The sequence below is a fragment of the Salvelinus fontinalis genome, chromosome 7 (genome assembly GCF_029448725.1).
Source record: "Salvelinus fontinalis isolate EN_2023a chromosome 7, ASM2944872v1, whole genome shotgun sequence".
In the NCBI taxonomy this organism is placed as follows: Eukaryota; Metazoa; Chordata; class Actinopteri; order Salmoniformes; family Salmonidae; genus Salvelinus; species Salvelinus fontinalis.
The window spans coordinates 63,719,966-63,731,854 of record NC_074671.1 but is presented as its reverse complement, the minus strand read 5'-3'; the positions used below and the strand labels follow the sequence as shown (position 1 = coordinate 63,731,854).

General features: G+C 45.8%; 1 protein-coding gene across 10 annotated transcripts in view; it reads left to right on the top strand.

The window, feature by feature from the left end:
* tmco3 (transmembrane and coiled-coil domains 3) overlaps window positions 1-11,889 on the top strand; it is a 23,157-nt gene extending 11,268 nt beyond the window's left edge. For 6 of the 10 annotated variants that reach the window (XM_055930471.1, XM_055930470.1, XM_055930467.1 and 3 more), the window contains 8 exons: window positions 154-246; window positions 1,461-1,647; window positions 2,107-2,224; window positions 3,923-4,118; window positions 4,865-5,015; window positions 9,414-9,493; window positions 9,592-9,741; window positions 10,198-10,773. In XM_055930471.1, the coding sequence (XP_055786446.1) occupies window positions 154-246; window positions 1,461-1,647; window positions 2,107-2,224; window positions 3,923-4,118; window positions 4,865-5,015; window positions 9,414-9,493; window positions 9,592-9,741; window positions 10,198-10,416 (1,194 nt within the window). In that variant the 3' untranslated portion in view covers window positions 10,417-10,773. The other 4 variants (XM_055930464.1, XM_055930463.1, XM_055930465.1 and 1 more) reach the window with 3 other exon arrangements.

Sequence of the window (11,889 nt, the reverse complement as noted above, 5' to 3'; positions counted from 1 at the left end):
TGTCTGTCTGTCTGTCTGTCTGTCTGTCTGTCTGTCTGTCTGTCTGTCTGTCTGTCTGTCTGTCTGTCTGTCTGTCTGTCTGTCTGTCTGTCTGTGTGTGTGTGAGAGTAATGTATCTCTGTCTGAGAGAGAGAGTAATGTATCTCTGTGCAGGCTATGGTGCAGGTTGAGACGTTGGGAGAGTTGGGAGTGTTCTTCACTCTCTTCCTGGTCGGTCTAGAGTTCTCCCCAGAGCGACTTCGGAAGGTAGGCTGCCTAGTGTTGCATTCAACCCCCCGCACACACACACACACACACACACACACACGTAGAGGTATTTTCCATCAGATATTAGCCTACATTCTTGAAATAGCAAAAGCTATTAAAGGCCCAGTGCAGACAAAAATGTGAATTCCCTGTGTTTTATATTTATTTCCACACTATGAGGGTGGAATAATACTGTCAAATTGATGATGATGCCCTTTTAGTGGAACAGCTGTTTAAAAACACGGCCTGTTTTGGTGGGATGGAGTTTTGACCTGCCGGGTGACATCAGCAGACGGGAAATGACTTAACACTGGTGTGAAGTGTGTAACTCTGACCTACATTTTCACAGTGTGACTCAGAAACCCACATTCTTCCATTCTTTCACCAACTCAGTCTCAGTAGAGACCAACGTCTAACTCTCTCTCCCTTGTTTCTCCTCTTCATTTGGCTAGCTATCTGTTTATCACACATTTTCTCTCCTTATCAGTCTTCCTGCTTCTCTCGCTCTCTCTCCCTCCCTCCCTCTCTCCTCTGGAACGTGTCCTAATAGGATAATTATATTGTGTTCGTTTCAAGAGTTGAAGACCATTTTATATGTGTGTACGTGTTCAACTATTCTTGTCACAAGAATCGTAAACAAATTAACATTTGACCAACGGGGACATTTTGTTGGTCCCCATGAGTTTAAATGCTATTTCTAGGGGGTTTAGGGTTAAGGTTAGAATTAGGGTTAGGAGCTAGGGTTAGTTTTAGGGTTAGGGGCTAGGGTGAAGGTTAGGAGCTAGGGTTAGTTTTAGGGTTAGGAGCTAGGGTTAGTTTTAGGGTTAGGGTTAGGAGCTAGAGTTAATTTTAGGGTTAAGGATAGGAGCTAGGGTTAGTTTTAGGGTTAATGTTAGGGTAAGAGTACAGGTTAGGGTTAGGTTTTTGGGTTAAGGTTAGGGTAGGAGTACAGGTTAGGGTTAGGTTTTAGGGTTAAGGTTAGGGTAGGGTAAGAGTACGGGTTAGGGTTTGGGAAAATAGGATTTTGAATGGGACTGAATTGTGTGTCCCCACAAGGTAAGCTGTACAATACTGTGTGTGCATGTGTGTGTATATTTAACATGTGTGTACTGTCCTATGCGTGTGTGTGTGTGTATATTTAACATGTGTGTACTGTCCTATGCGTGTGTGTGTATATTTAACATGTGTGTACTGTCCTATGCGTGTGTGTGCAGGTGTGGAAGACCTCTGTGCAGGGTTCATGCTACCTCAGTCTGTTGATGGTAGCTACAGGGCTGCTGTGGGGTCAGGTGCTGCATGTCCGTCCCACGCAGACGGTCTTCATCTCCTCCTGTCTCTCTCTATCCTCCACACCGCTGGTCTCACGCTTCCTGGCTGGGGGCACCCGCGCAGACAAGGACGGTACGGAGACAAGGACTGTGTGTGTGTGTGTGTGTGTGTGTGTGTGTGTGTGTGTGTGTGTGTGTGTGTGTGTGTGTGTGTGTGTGTGTGTGTGTGTGTGTGTGTGTGTGTGTGTGTGTGTGTGTGTGTGTGTGTGTGTGTGTGTGTGTGTGAGAGACAGAGCGAGAGAGAGACTTGACTTCCAATGCTCTTTATTTTAATGTTAAAGAACCACCTGTCTTTAAATGAGTATCTGGCTACAAACATATAAACTGTGTGTGTGTGTGTGTGTGTGAGAGACAGAGCGAGAGAGAGACTTGACTTCCAATGCTCTTTATTTTAATGTTAAAGAACCACCTGTCTTTAAATGAGTATCTGGCTACAAACATATAAACTGTGTGTGTGTGTGTGTGTGTGTGCGTGCGTGCGTGCGTGCGTGCGTGCGTGCGTGCGTGCGTGCGTGCGTGCGTGTGTGTATAGGGGAGCTGGACTACAGCAGTGTTCTCCTTGGGATGTTGGTGATGCAGGATGTTCAGCTGGGTCTGTTCATAGCCGTCATGCCCACCCTCATACAGGTGTCATCTGGCCACCTGGACAGGTGAGCTAACACACACACACACACAGCTGTATATGCACTACGATCTAGACACACCCTGTGTACATATAGTAACTGCTGAGTATACACACCTGCACAGTCTAACTCAACCTGTCCCACTCATGCTAGTGAGGTATGTAGTTCCAAAGATTGTGTTAGAAGTTCTAATATTTTATACTGTTGTGTTCTGTCTTCTGAGGGTTCTGTTCTATGTTCTGAGGGTCCTGTCCTGTGTTCTGAGGGTCCTGTTCTGTCTCCTGAGTGTTCTGTCTTTTGAGGGTCCTGTTCTGTCTTCTGAGGGTCCTGTCCTGTGTTCTGTCTTCTGAGGGTCCTGTCCTGTGTTCTGTCTTCTGAGGGTCCTGTCCTGTGTTCTGTCTTCCGAGGGCCCTGTCCTGTCTTCTGAGGGTTCTGTCTTCTAAGGGTCCTGTCTTCTGAGGGTCCTGTCCTGTCTTCTGAGGGTCCTGTCCTGTGTTTTGTCTTCTGAGGGTCCTGTGTTCTGTCTTCTGAGGGTCCTGTGTTCTGTCTTCTGAGGGTCCTGTCCTGTCTTCTGAGGGTCCTGTCCTGTCTTCTGAGGGTCCTGTCCTGTCTTCTGAGGGTCCTGTCCTGTCTTCTGAGGGTCCTGTTCTGTCTTCTGAGGGTCCTGTCCTGTGTTTTGTCTTCTGAGGGTCCTGTGTTTTGTCTTCTGAGGGTCCTGTCCTGTCTTCTGAGGGTCCTGTCCTGTGTTCTGTCTTCCGAGGGTCCTGTTCTGTTTTCCGAGGTTCCTGTGTTTTGTCTTCTGAGTATCCTGTCCTGTGTTCTGTCTTCTGAGGGCCCTGTCCTGTGTTCTGTCTTCTGAGGGTCCTGTCCTGTCTTCTGAGGGTCCTGTCCTGTGTTCTGTCTTCTGAGGGTCCTGTTCTGTCTTCTGAGGGTCCTGCTCTGTCTTCTGAGGGTCCTGCTCTGTCTTCTGAGTGTCCTGTCCTATGTTCTGTCTTTTGAGGGTTCTGTCTTCTGAGGATCCTGTTCTATCTTTTGAGGGTCTTGTTCTGTCTTATGAGGGTCCTGTGTTCTGTCTTCTGAGGGTCCTGTCCTGTCTTCTGAGGGTCCTGTTATGTCTGCTGAGGGTCCTGTTCTGTCTTCTGAGGGTCCTGTTCTGTCTTCTGAGGGTCCTGTTCTGTCTTCTGAGGGTCCTGTTCTGTCTTCTGAGTGTCCTGTCCTATGTTCTGTCTTTTGAGGGTTCTGTCTTCTGAGGATCCTGTTCTATCTTTTGAGGGTCTTGTTCTGTCTTATGAGGGTCCTGTCCTGTGTTCTGTCTTCTGAGGGGCTTGTCCTGTGTTCTGTCTGCTGAGGGTCCTGTTCTGTCTTCTGAGGGTTCTGTCCTCCTAGCCCAGGTCCTGTTTTCTCTGTTAACCAGTGTTCTGTGTTGTGAGGCTGGTGTTCTGTGTTCTATCCTGTGTTCTGTCTGCTGAGGGTCCTGTTCTGTCTTCTGAGTATCCTGTTCTGTCTTCTGAGGGTCTTGTCCTGTGTTCTGTCTGCTGAGGGTCCTGTTCTGTCTTCTGAGTATCCTGTTCTGTCTTCTGAGGGTCTTGTCCTGTGTTCTGTCTGCTGAGGGTCCTGTTCTGTCTTCTGAGGGTTCTGTCCTCCTAGCCCAGGTCCTGTTTTCTCTGTTAACCAGTGTTCTGTGTTGTGAGGCTGGTGTTCTGTGTTCTATCCTGTGTTCTGTAGTGTTCTGTTTGGGGGTCTGCGCGTCCTCCTGCTCCTGTCCCAGGTCCTGTTTTCTCTGGCTGTGGTGCTACTGCTGTGTGTTCTCCTCAAGTCCTTCCTGATTGGTCCATACTACAGGAAGCTCCATGCTGAGTCCAAAGGCAACAAGGAGATCCTGGTTCTGGGGACCGCTGCCTTCGTATTCCTCATGCTCACCGTATGTAACCCCTCCTCACTCTTCCCCCTCTCTTCTGTGAGATATAGCTCCCTCCTCTATCCTCTACTCTCCTCTGTGAGATATAGCTTCCCCTCCGCTATCCTCTCCTCTGTGAGATATAGCTTCCCCTCCGCTATCCTCTCCTCTGTGAGATATAGCTCCCCCCCTCTATCCTCTCCTCTGTGAGATATAGCTTCCCCTCAGCTATCCTCTCCTCTGTGAGATATAGCTTCCCCTCAGCTATCCTCTCCTCTGTGAGATATAGCTTCCCCCCCTCTATCCTCTCCTCTGTGAGATATAGCTCCCCCTCCGCTATCCTCTCCTCTGTGAGATATAGCTCCCCCCCTCTATCCTCTCCTCTCCTCTGTGAGATATAACCCCCCCCCCCCATCCTCTCCTCTGTGAGATATAGCTCCCCCCTCTATCCTCTCCTCTGTGAGATATAGCTCCCCCCTCTATCCTCTCCTCTGTGAGATATAACTCCCCCTCCTCTATCCTCTCCTCTGTGAGATATAACTCCCCCTCCTCTATCCTCTCCTCTGTGAGATATAACTCCCCCTCCTCTGTGAGATATAGCTATATATGTATATATATATATATATGTTTCCTGTACAATCAAGTACTACAATGGACATGCCAATACAAAGCAATACTGTGTAATTAGGGAGTTTATGATATAAATTGTTACAGTTGGTAGAATGGATATAGTGTATGTCAAATTATGTTTTTCCCCTGGCGTTTCCCAGGTGACAGAGTTCCTGGACATTTCCATGGAGCTGGGCTGCTTCCTGGCTGGAGCGCTTCTCTCCTCGCAGGGTCAGATTTGCACCACGGAGGTCATGGGCTGCATCGAGCCAATCAGAGACTTCCTCGCCATCATCTTCTTCGCCTCCATTGGTCAGAATTGAAGCTTACCCTCTGCAGTGTCTCTGTCTCTCTATGGCTGTTTAGCATCATACAGTTGAAGTTGGAAGTTTACATACACCTTAGCCAAATTCCTGACATTGAATCCTAGTAAAAATTCCTTGTCTTAGGTCAGTTAGGATCACCACTTTATTTTAAGAATGTGAAATGTCAGAATAATAGTAGAGAGAATGATTTATTTCAGCTTTTATTTCTTTCATCACATTCCCAGTGGGTCAGAAGTTTACATACACTCAATTAGTATTTGGTAGCATTGCCTTTAAAATTATTTAACTTGGGTCAAACATTTTGGGTAGCCTTCCACAAGCTTCCCACAATAAGTTGGGTGAATTTTGGCCCGTTCCTCCTGACAGAGCTGGTGTAACTGAGTCAGGTTTGTAGGCCTCCTTGCTCGCACATGCTTTTTCAGTTCTGCCCACACATTCTCTATAGGATTGAGGTCAGGGCTTTGTGATGGCCACTCCAATACCTTGACTTTGTTGTCCTTAAGCCATTTTGCCACAACTTTGGAAGTATGCTTGGGGTCATTGTCCATTTGGAAGACCCATTTGCGACCAGCTTTAACTTCCTGACTGATGTCTTGGGATGTTGCTTCAATAAATCCACATAATTCCCCTTCCTCATGATGCCATCCATTTTGTGAAGTTCACCAGTCCCTCCTGCAGCAAAGCACCCCCACAACATGATGCTGCCACCCCCGTGCTTCACGGTTGGGATGGTGTTCTTCGGCTTGCAAGCCTCCCCCTTTTTCCTCCAAACATAACAATGGTCATTATGGCCAAACAGTTCTATTTTTGTTTCATCAGACCAGAGGACATTTCTCCAAAAAGTACGATCTTTGTCCCCATGTGCAGTTGTAAACCGTAGTCTGGCTTTTTTATGGCGGTTTTGGAGCAGTGGCTTCTTCCTTGCTGAGCGGCCTTTCAGGTTATGTCGATATAGGACTCGTTTTACTGTGGATATAGATACTTTTGTACCTGTTTCCTCCAGCATCTTCACAAGGTCCTTTGCTGTTGTTCTGGGATTGATTTGTACTTTTCGCAACAAAGTACGTTCATCTCTAGGAGACAGAACGCGTCTCCTTCCTGAACGGTATGACGGCTGCATGGTCCCATGGTGTTTATACTTGCGTACTATTGTTTGTACAGATGAACGTGGTACCTTCAGGCTTTTGGAAATTGCTCCCAAGGATGAACCAGACTTGTGGAGGTCTACCAATTTTCTTCTGAGGTCTTTGACTCAAATGATGTCAATTATCCTATCAGAAGCTTCTACCTCCATGACATTTTCTGGAATGTTCCAAGCTGTTTAAAGGCACAGTCAACTTAGTGTATGTAAACTTCTGACCCACTGGAATTGTTATACAGTGAATTATAAGTGAAATAATTTGTCTGTTAACAATTGTTGGAAAAATGACCTGTGTCATGCACAAAGTGGATGTCCTAACTGACTTGCCAAACTAAAGTTTGTTAACAAGAAATTTGTGGAGTGGTTGAAAACCGAGTTTTAATGACTCCAACCTAAGTGTATATCAACTTCCGACTTCAACTGTATCTGTCTCTCTATGGCTGTTTAGCATCGTATCTCTCTATGGCTGTTTAGCATCGTATCTCTGTCTCTATGGCTGTTTAGCATCGTATCTCTGTCTCTATGGCTGTTTAGCATCGTTTCTCTGTCTCTATGGCTGTTTAGCATCGTATCTCTATCTCTATGGCTGTTTAGCATTGTATCTCTGTCTCTATGGCTGTTTAGCATTGTATCTGTCTCTCTATGGCTGTTTAGCATTGTATCTCTGTCTCTCTATGGCTGTTTAGCATCGTTTCTCTGTCTCTATGGCTGTTTAGCATCGTATCTCTGTCTCTATGGCTGTTTAGCATTGTATCTCTGTCTCTATGGCTGTTTAGCATTGTATCTGTCTCTCTATGGCTGTTTAGCATTGTATCTCTGTCTCTCTATGGCTGTTTAGCATTGTATCTCTGTCTCTATGGCTGTTTAGCATTGTATCTCTGTCTCTATGGCTGTTTAGCATTGTATCTCTGTCTCTATGGCTGTTTAGCATTGTATCTGTCTCTATGGCTGTTTAGCATTGTATCTCTGTCTCTATGGCTGTTTAGCATTGTATCTGTCTCTATGGCTGTTTAGCATTGTATCTCTGTCTCTATGGCTGTTTAGCATCGTATCTCTCTATGGCTGTTTAGCATCGTATCTCTCTATGGCTGTTTAGCATCGTATCTCTCTATGGCTGTTTAGCATCGTATCTGTCTCTATGGCTGTTTAGCATTGTATCTGTCTCTCTATGGCTGTTTAGCATCGTTTCTCTCTAGCTGTTTAGCATCGTATCTCTCTATGGCTGTTTAGCATTGTATCTCTGTCTCTATGGCTGTTTAGCATTGTATCTCTGTCTCTATGGCTGTTTAGCATTGTATCTGTCTCTCTATGGCTGTTTAGCATTGTATCTGTCTCTCTATGGCTGTTTAGCATTGTATCTGTCTCTCTATGGCTGTTTAGCATTGTATCTGTCTCTCTATGGCTGTTTAGCATTGTATCTGTCTCTCTATGGCTGTTTAGCATCGTATCTCTCTATGGCTGTTTAGCATCTTGTCTCTCTCTGGCTGTTTAGCATCGTATCTCTGTCTCTATGGCTGTTTAGCATTGTATCTCTCTATGGCTGTTTAGCATCGTATCTGTCTCTATGGCTGTTTAGCATTGTATCTCTCTATGGCTGTTTAGCATTGTATCTCTGTCTCTCTGGCTGTTTAGCATCGTATCTCTGTCTCTATGGCTGTTTAGCATCGTATCTGTCTATGGCTGTTTAGCATTGTATCTGTCTCTCTATGGCTGTTTAGCATTGTATCTGTCTCTCTATGGCTGTTTAGCATTGTATCTGTCTCTCTATGGCTGTTTAGCATCGTATCTCTCTATGGCTGTTTAGCATCTTGTCTCTCTCTGGCTGTTTAGCATCGTATCTCTGTCTCTATGGCTGTTTAGCATTGTATCTCTCTATGGCTGTTTAGCATCGTATCTGTCTCTATGGCTGTTTAGCATTGTATCTCTCTATGGCTGTTTAGCATTGTATCTCTGTCTCTCTGGCTGTTTAGCATCGTATCTCTGTCTCTATGGCTGTTTAGCATCGTATCTGTCTATGGCTGTTTAGCATCGTATCTCTGTCTCTATGGCTGTTTAGCATCGTATCTCTCTATGGCTGTTTAGCATCGTATCTCTCTATGGCTGTTTAGCATCGTATCTCTGTCTCTATGGCTGTTTAGCATCGTATCTCTCTATGGCTGTTTAGCATCGTATCTCTCTATGGCTGTTTAGCATTGTATCTCTGTCTCTATGGCTGTTTAGCATCGTATCTCTCTATGGCTGTTTAGCATCGTATCTCTGTCTCTATGGCTGTTTAGCATCGTATCTCTCTATGTCTGTTTGTGCAGTTATTTGATGCTTTTATTTGTGTGTTGTCTCTACTACTGTAGGTCTATGTGTTGTCTCTACTGCTGTAGGTCTATGTGTTGTCTCTACTGCTGTAGGTCTCTATGTGTTGTCTCTACTACTGTAGGTCTATGTGTTGTCTCTACTACTGTAGGTCTATGTGTTGTCTCTACTACTGTAGGTCTATGTGTTGTCTCTACTGCTGTAGGTCTATGTGTTGTCTCTACTGCTGTAGGTCTCTATGTGTTGTCTCTACTACTGTAGGTCTCTATGTGTTGTCTCTACTACTGTAGGTCTATGTGTTGTCTCTACTGCTGTAGGTCTCTATGTGTTGTCTCTACTGCTGTAGGTCTATGTGTTGTCTCTACTGCTGTAGGTCTCTATGTGTTGTCTCTACTGCTGTCGCTCTATGTGTTGTCTCTACTACTGTAGGTCTATGTGTTGTCTCTACTACTGTAGGTCTATGTGTTGTCTCTACTGCTGTAGGTCTATGTGTTGTCTCTACTGCTGTAGGTCTATGTGTTGTCTCTACTTCTGTCGGTCTATGTGTTGTCTCTACTGCTGTAGGTCTCTATGTGTTGTCTCTACTGCTGTAGGTCTATGTGTTGTCTCTACTACTGTAGGTCAATGTGTTGTCTCTACTGCTGTAGGTCTATGTGTTGTCTCTACTGCTGTAGGTCTATGTGTTGTCTCTACTACTGTAGGTCTATGTGTTGTCTCTACTGCTGTCGCTCTATGTGTTGTCTCTACTACTGTAGGTCTATGTGTTGTCTCTACTACTGTAGGTCTATGTGTTGTCTCTACTGCTGTCGCTCTATGTGTTGTCTCTACTGCTGTAGGTCTCTATGTGTTGTCTCTACTGCTGTAGGTCTCTATGTGTTGTCTCTACTGCTATAGGTCTTCATGTGTAGGTCTCCATGTTGTTCTTTTCTACTGCAGGTTTCCATGTCTTTCCTACCTTTGTCCTGTATGAACTGACAATCCTGGTGGTGCTGACTCTCTCACTGGTCATCATGAAGGTATGCTCGTTGTTGCTTTAAACCACTCTCACTTACTTATTTTCTCTCTCTCTCACTCTCTCTAATTAAACACCTCCTCCTCTCCATGTCCCTGTTAGTTCCTGATGGCGGTGCTGGTGCTGTCGGCCATCTTGCCTAAGGGTTCTCGCCACATCCGTTGGATAGTGTCTGCCGGCCTGGCGCAGGTCAGCGAGTTCTCCTTCGTGTTAGGGAGCCGCGCCCGCCGAGCTGGCATCATCTCCAGAGAGGTACTTCTACCGACTAACAGACCACCACTCCATGCTTCGTTCCAAATCAAACAATAGTCCCTAGCCACTACCCCTAACCACTACCCCTAGACACTACCCCTAACCACTACCCCTAGACACTACCCCTAGGCATTACCCCTAGGCACTACCCCTAGACACTACCCCTAGGCACTACCCCTAGGCACTACCCCTAGACACTACCCCTAACCACTACCCCTAACCACTACCCCTAACCACTAGCCCTAACCACTAGCCCTAACCACTAGCCCTAACCACTACCCCTAGACACTACCCCTAGACACTACCCCTAACCACTACTCCTAGACACTACCCCTAACCACTACCCATAGACACTACCCTTAACCACTACCCCTAGACACTACTTGAAGATGTTTATGGCAATTGCAAGATGAATACATACATGATCTAGAATACAACTGGCCTCTTCTTCCCCAGGTGTACCTGCTGGTTCTCAGTGTCACCACTCTGTCCTCTTCTTCCCCAGGTGTACCTGCTGGTTCTCAGTGTCACCACTCTGTCCTCTTCTTCCCCAGGTGTACCTGCTGGTTCTCAGTGACACCACTCTGTCCTCTTCTTCCCCGGGTGTACCTGCTGGTTCTCAGTGTCACCACTCTGTCCTCTTCTTCCCCAGGTGTACCTGCTGGTTCTCAGTGACACCACTCTGTCCTCTTCTTCCCCAGGTGTACCTGCTGGTTCTCAGTGACACCACTCTGTCCTCTTCTTCCCCAGGTGTACCTGCTGGTTCTCAGTGTCACCACTCTGTCCTCTTCTTCCCCAGGTGTACCTGCTGGTTCTCAGTGACACCACTCTGTCCTCTTCTTCCCCAGGTGTACCTGCTGGTTCTCAGTGACACCACTCTGTCCTCTTCTTCCCCAGGTGTACCTGCTGGTTCTCAGTGACACCACTCTGTCCTCTTCTTTCCCAGGTGTACCTGCTGGTTCTCAGTGACACCACTCTGTCCTCTTCTTCCCCAGGTGTACCTGCTGGTTCTCAGTGACACCACTCTGTCTTCTTCTTCCCCAGGTGTACCTGCTGGTTCTCAGTGTCACCACTCTGAGTCTTCTGCTGGCTCCGGTGTTGTGGAGAGCCGCCACACACAAGTGGGTTCCTCGAGCCGAACGCAAGACGCTCGCCCGCCCGCCCCCGCTGCTGCCACACCCAGCAGACTGAAGCCCATAGGGGCCCTGCTAAAGGGCCAAAGGATCAAAGGTCATTCTCTCTCTTTCCATGGAGAAAATAGTAATGACCCATTATCTTTGGGTCATTGGTTGCATCCAAAATGGCACCCTGTTCCCTACATAGAGCCCTGATCTAAAGTAGTGCACTATATAACGAATAGGGTGCCATTTGAGATGCAATCATTGTAGAATGGTTTACATGTACTCATTGTTGTCTTGACTGTCATTCCTCCACTCACGTACTACAGTAGTTATGGAGGGATCCCTGATGAGAACACCCTTTTGCTTTGTGACGTCACATTGTTGGTGATGACATATTCCCTTCAAGGGAATATTATTAGTCTGGGGTTGCATATGGATCAGTTTCATCCCGACCAAACCTGGGAGAAAGACATAGGCCAAGGTTAACAGTTCAACTTTCCATTTAGTACATTTGAATGTCAAGCTGATACTGTAAAGTTTCAGTGTTCTAACCAAACACGGACACATAGAAACTGTATGTATGGGTTGTTTATGTCAGGGCTTTACATGTGTGTACGCGTTATTGCACTCCTATGGCATCTAATGCTGTAAAATGTTTATTTTTCTTATGTTTCAGTGACTGTTTTATATGATAATGGCTCGATAAATTTATTCTGTTTGTACGGTGTACTGTACTGTAGCCTGACTGGAAGAAAAGACTACAACTAGAAGACTTCCTGCTAATACATCATGCAAGGGAGAAATAAAGATATAGCATTGTATTTATTAGGCCAGTTATAGTTAGATTATGTATAAACGTTACAATGGAAATAAGTGGGTCATTCCAAGCACAATAAATTCCCATTTTACATTATGTTGTGTTAGGTTTGTTTAATATTCAACAAAATACAAAATGTTGTACATTATGTAATTAAAAAATGTTGGAATATGCACTTATTTATTAAAAGAATGGTTTATTGGTTCGGGA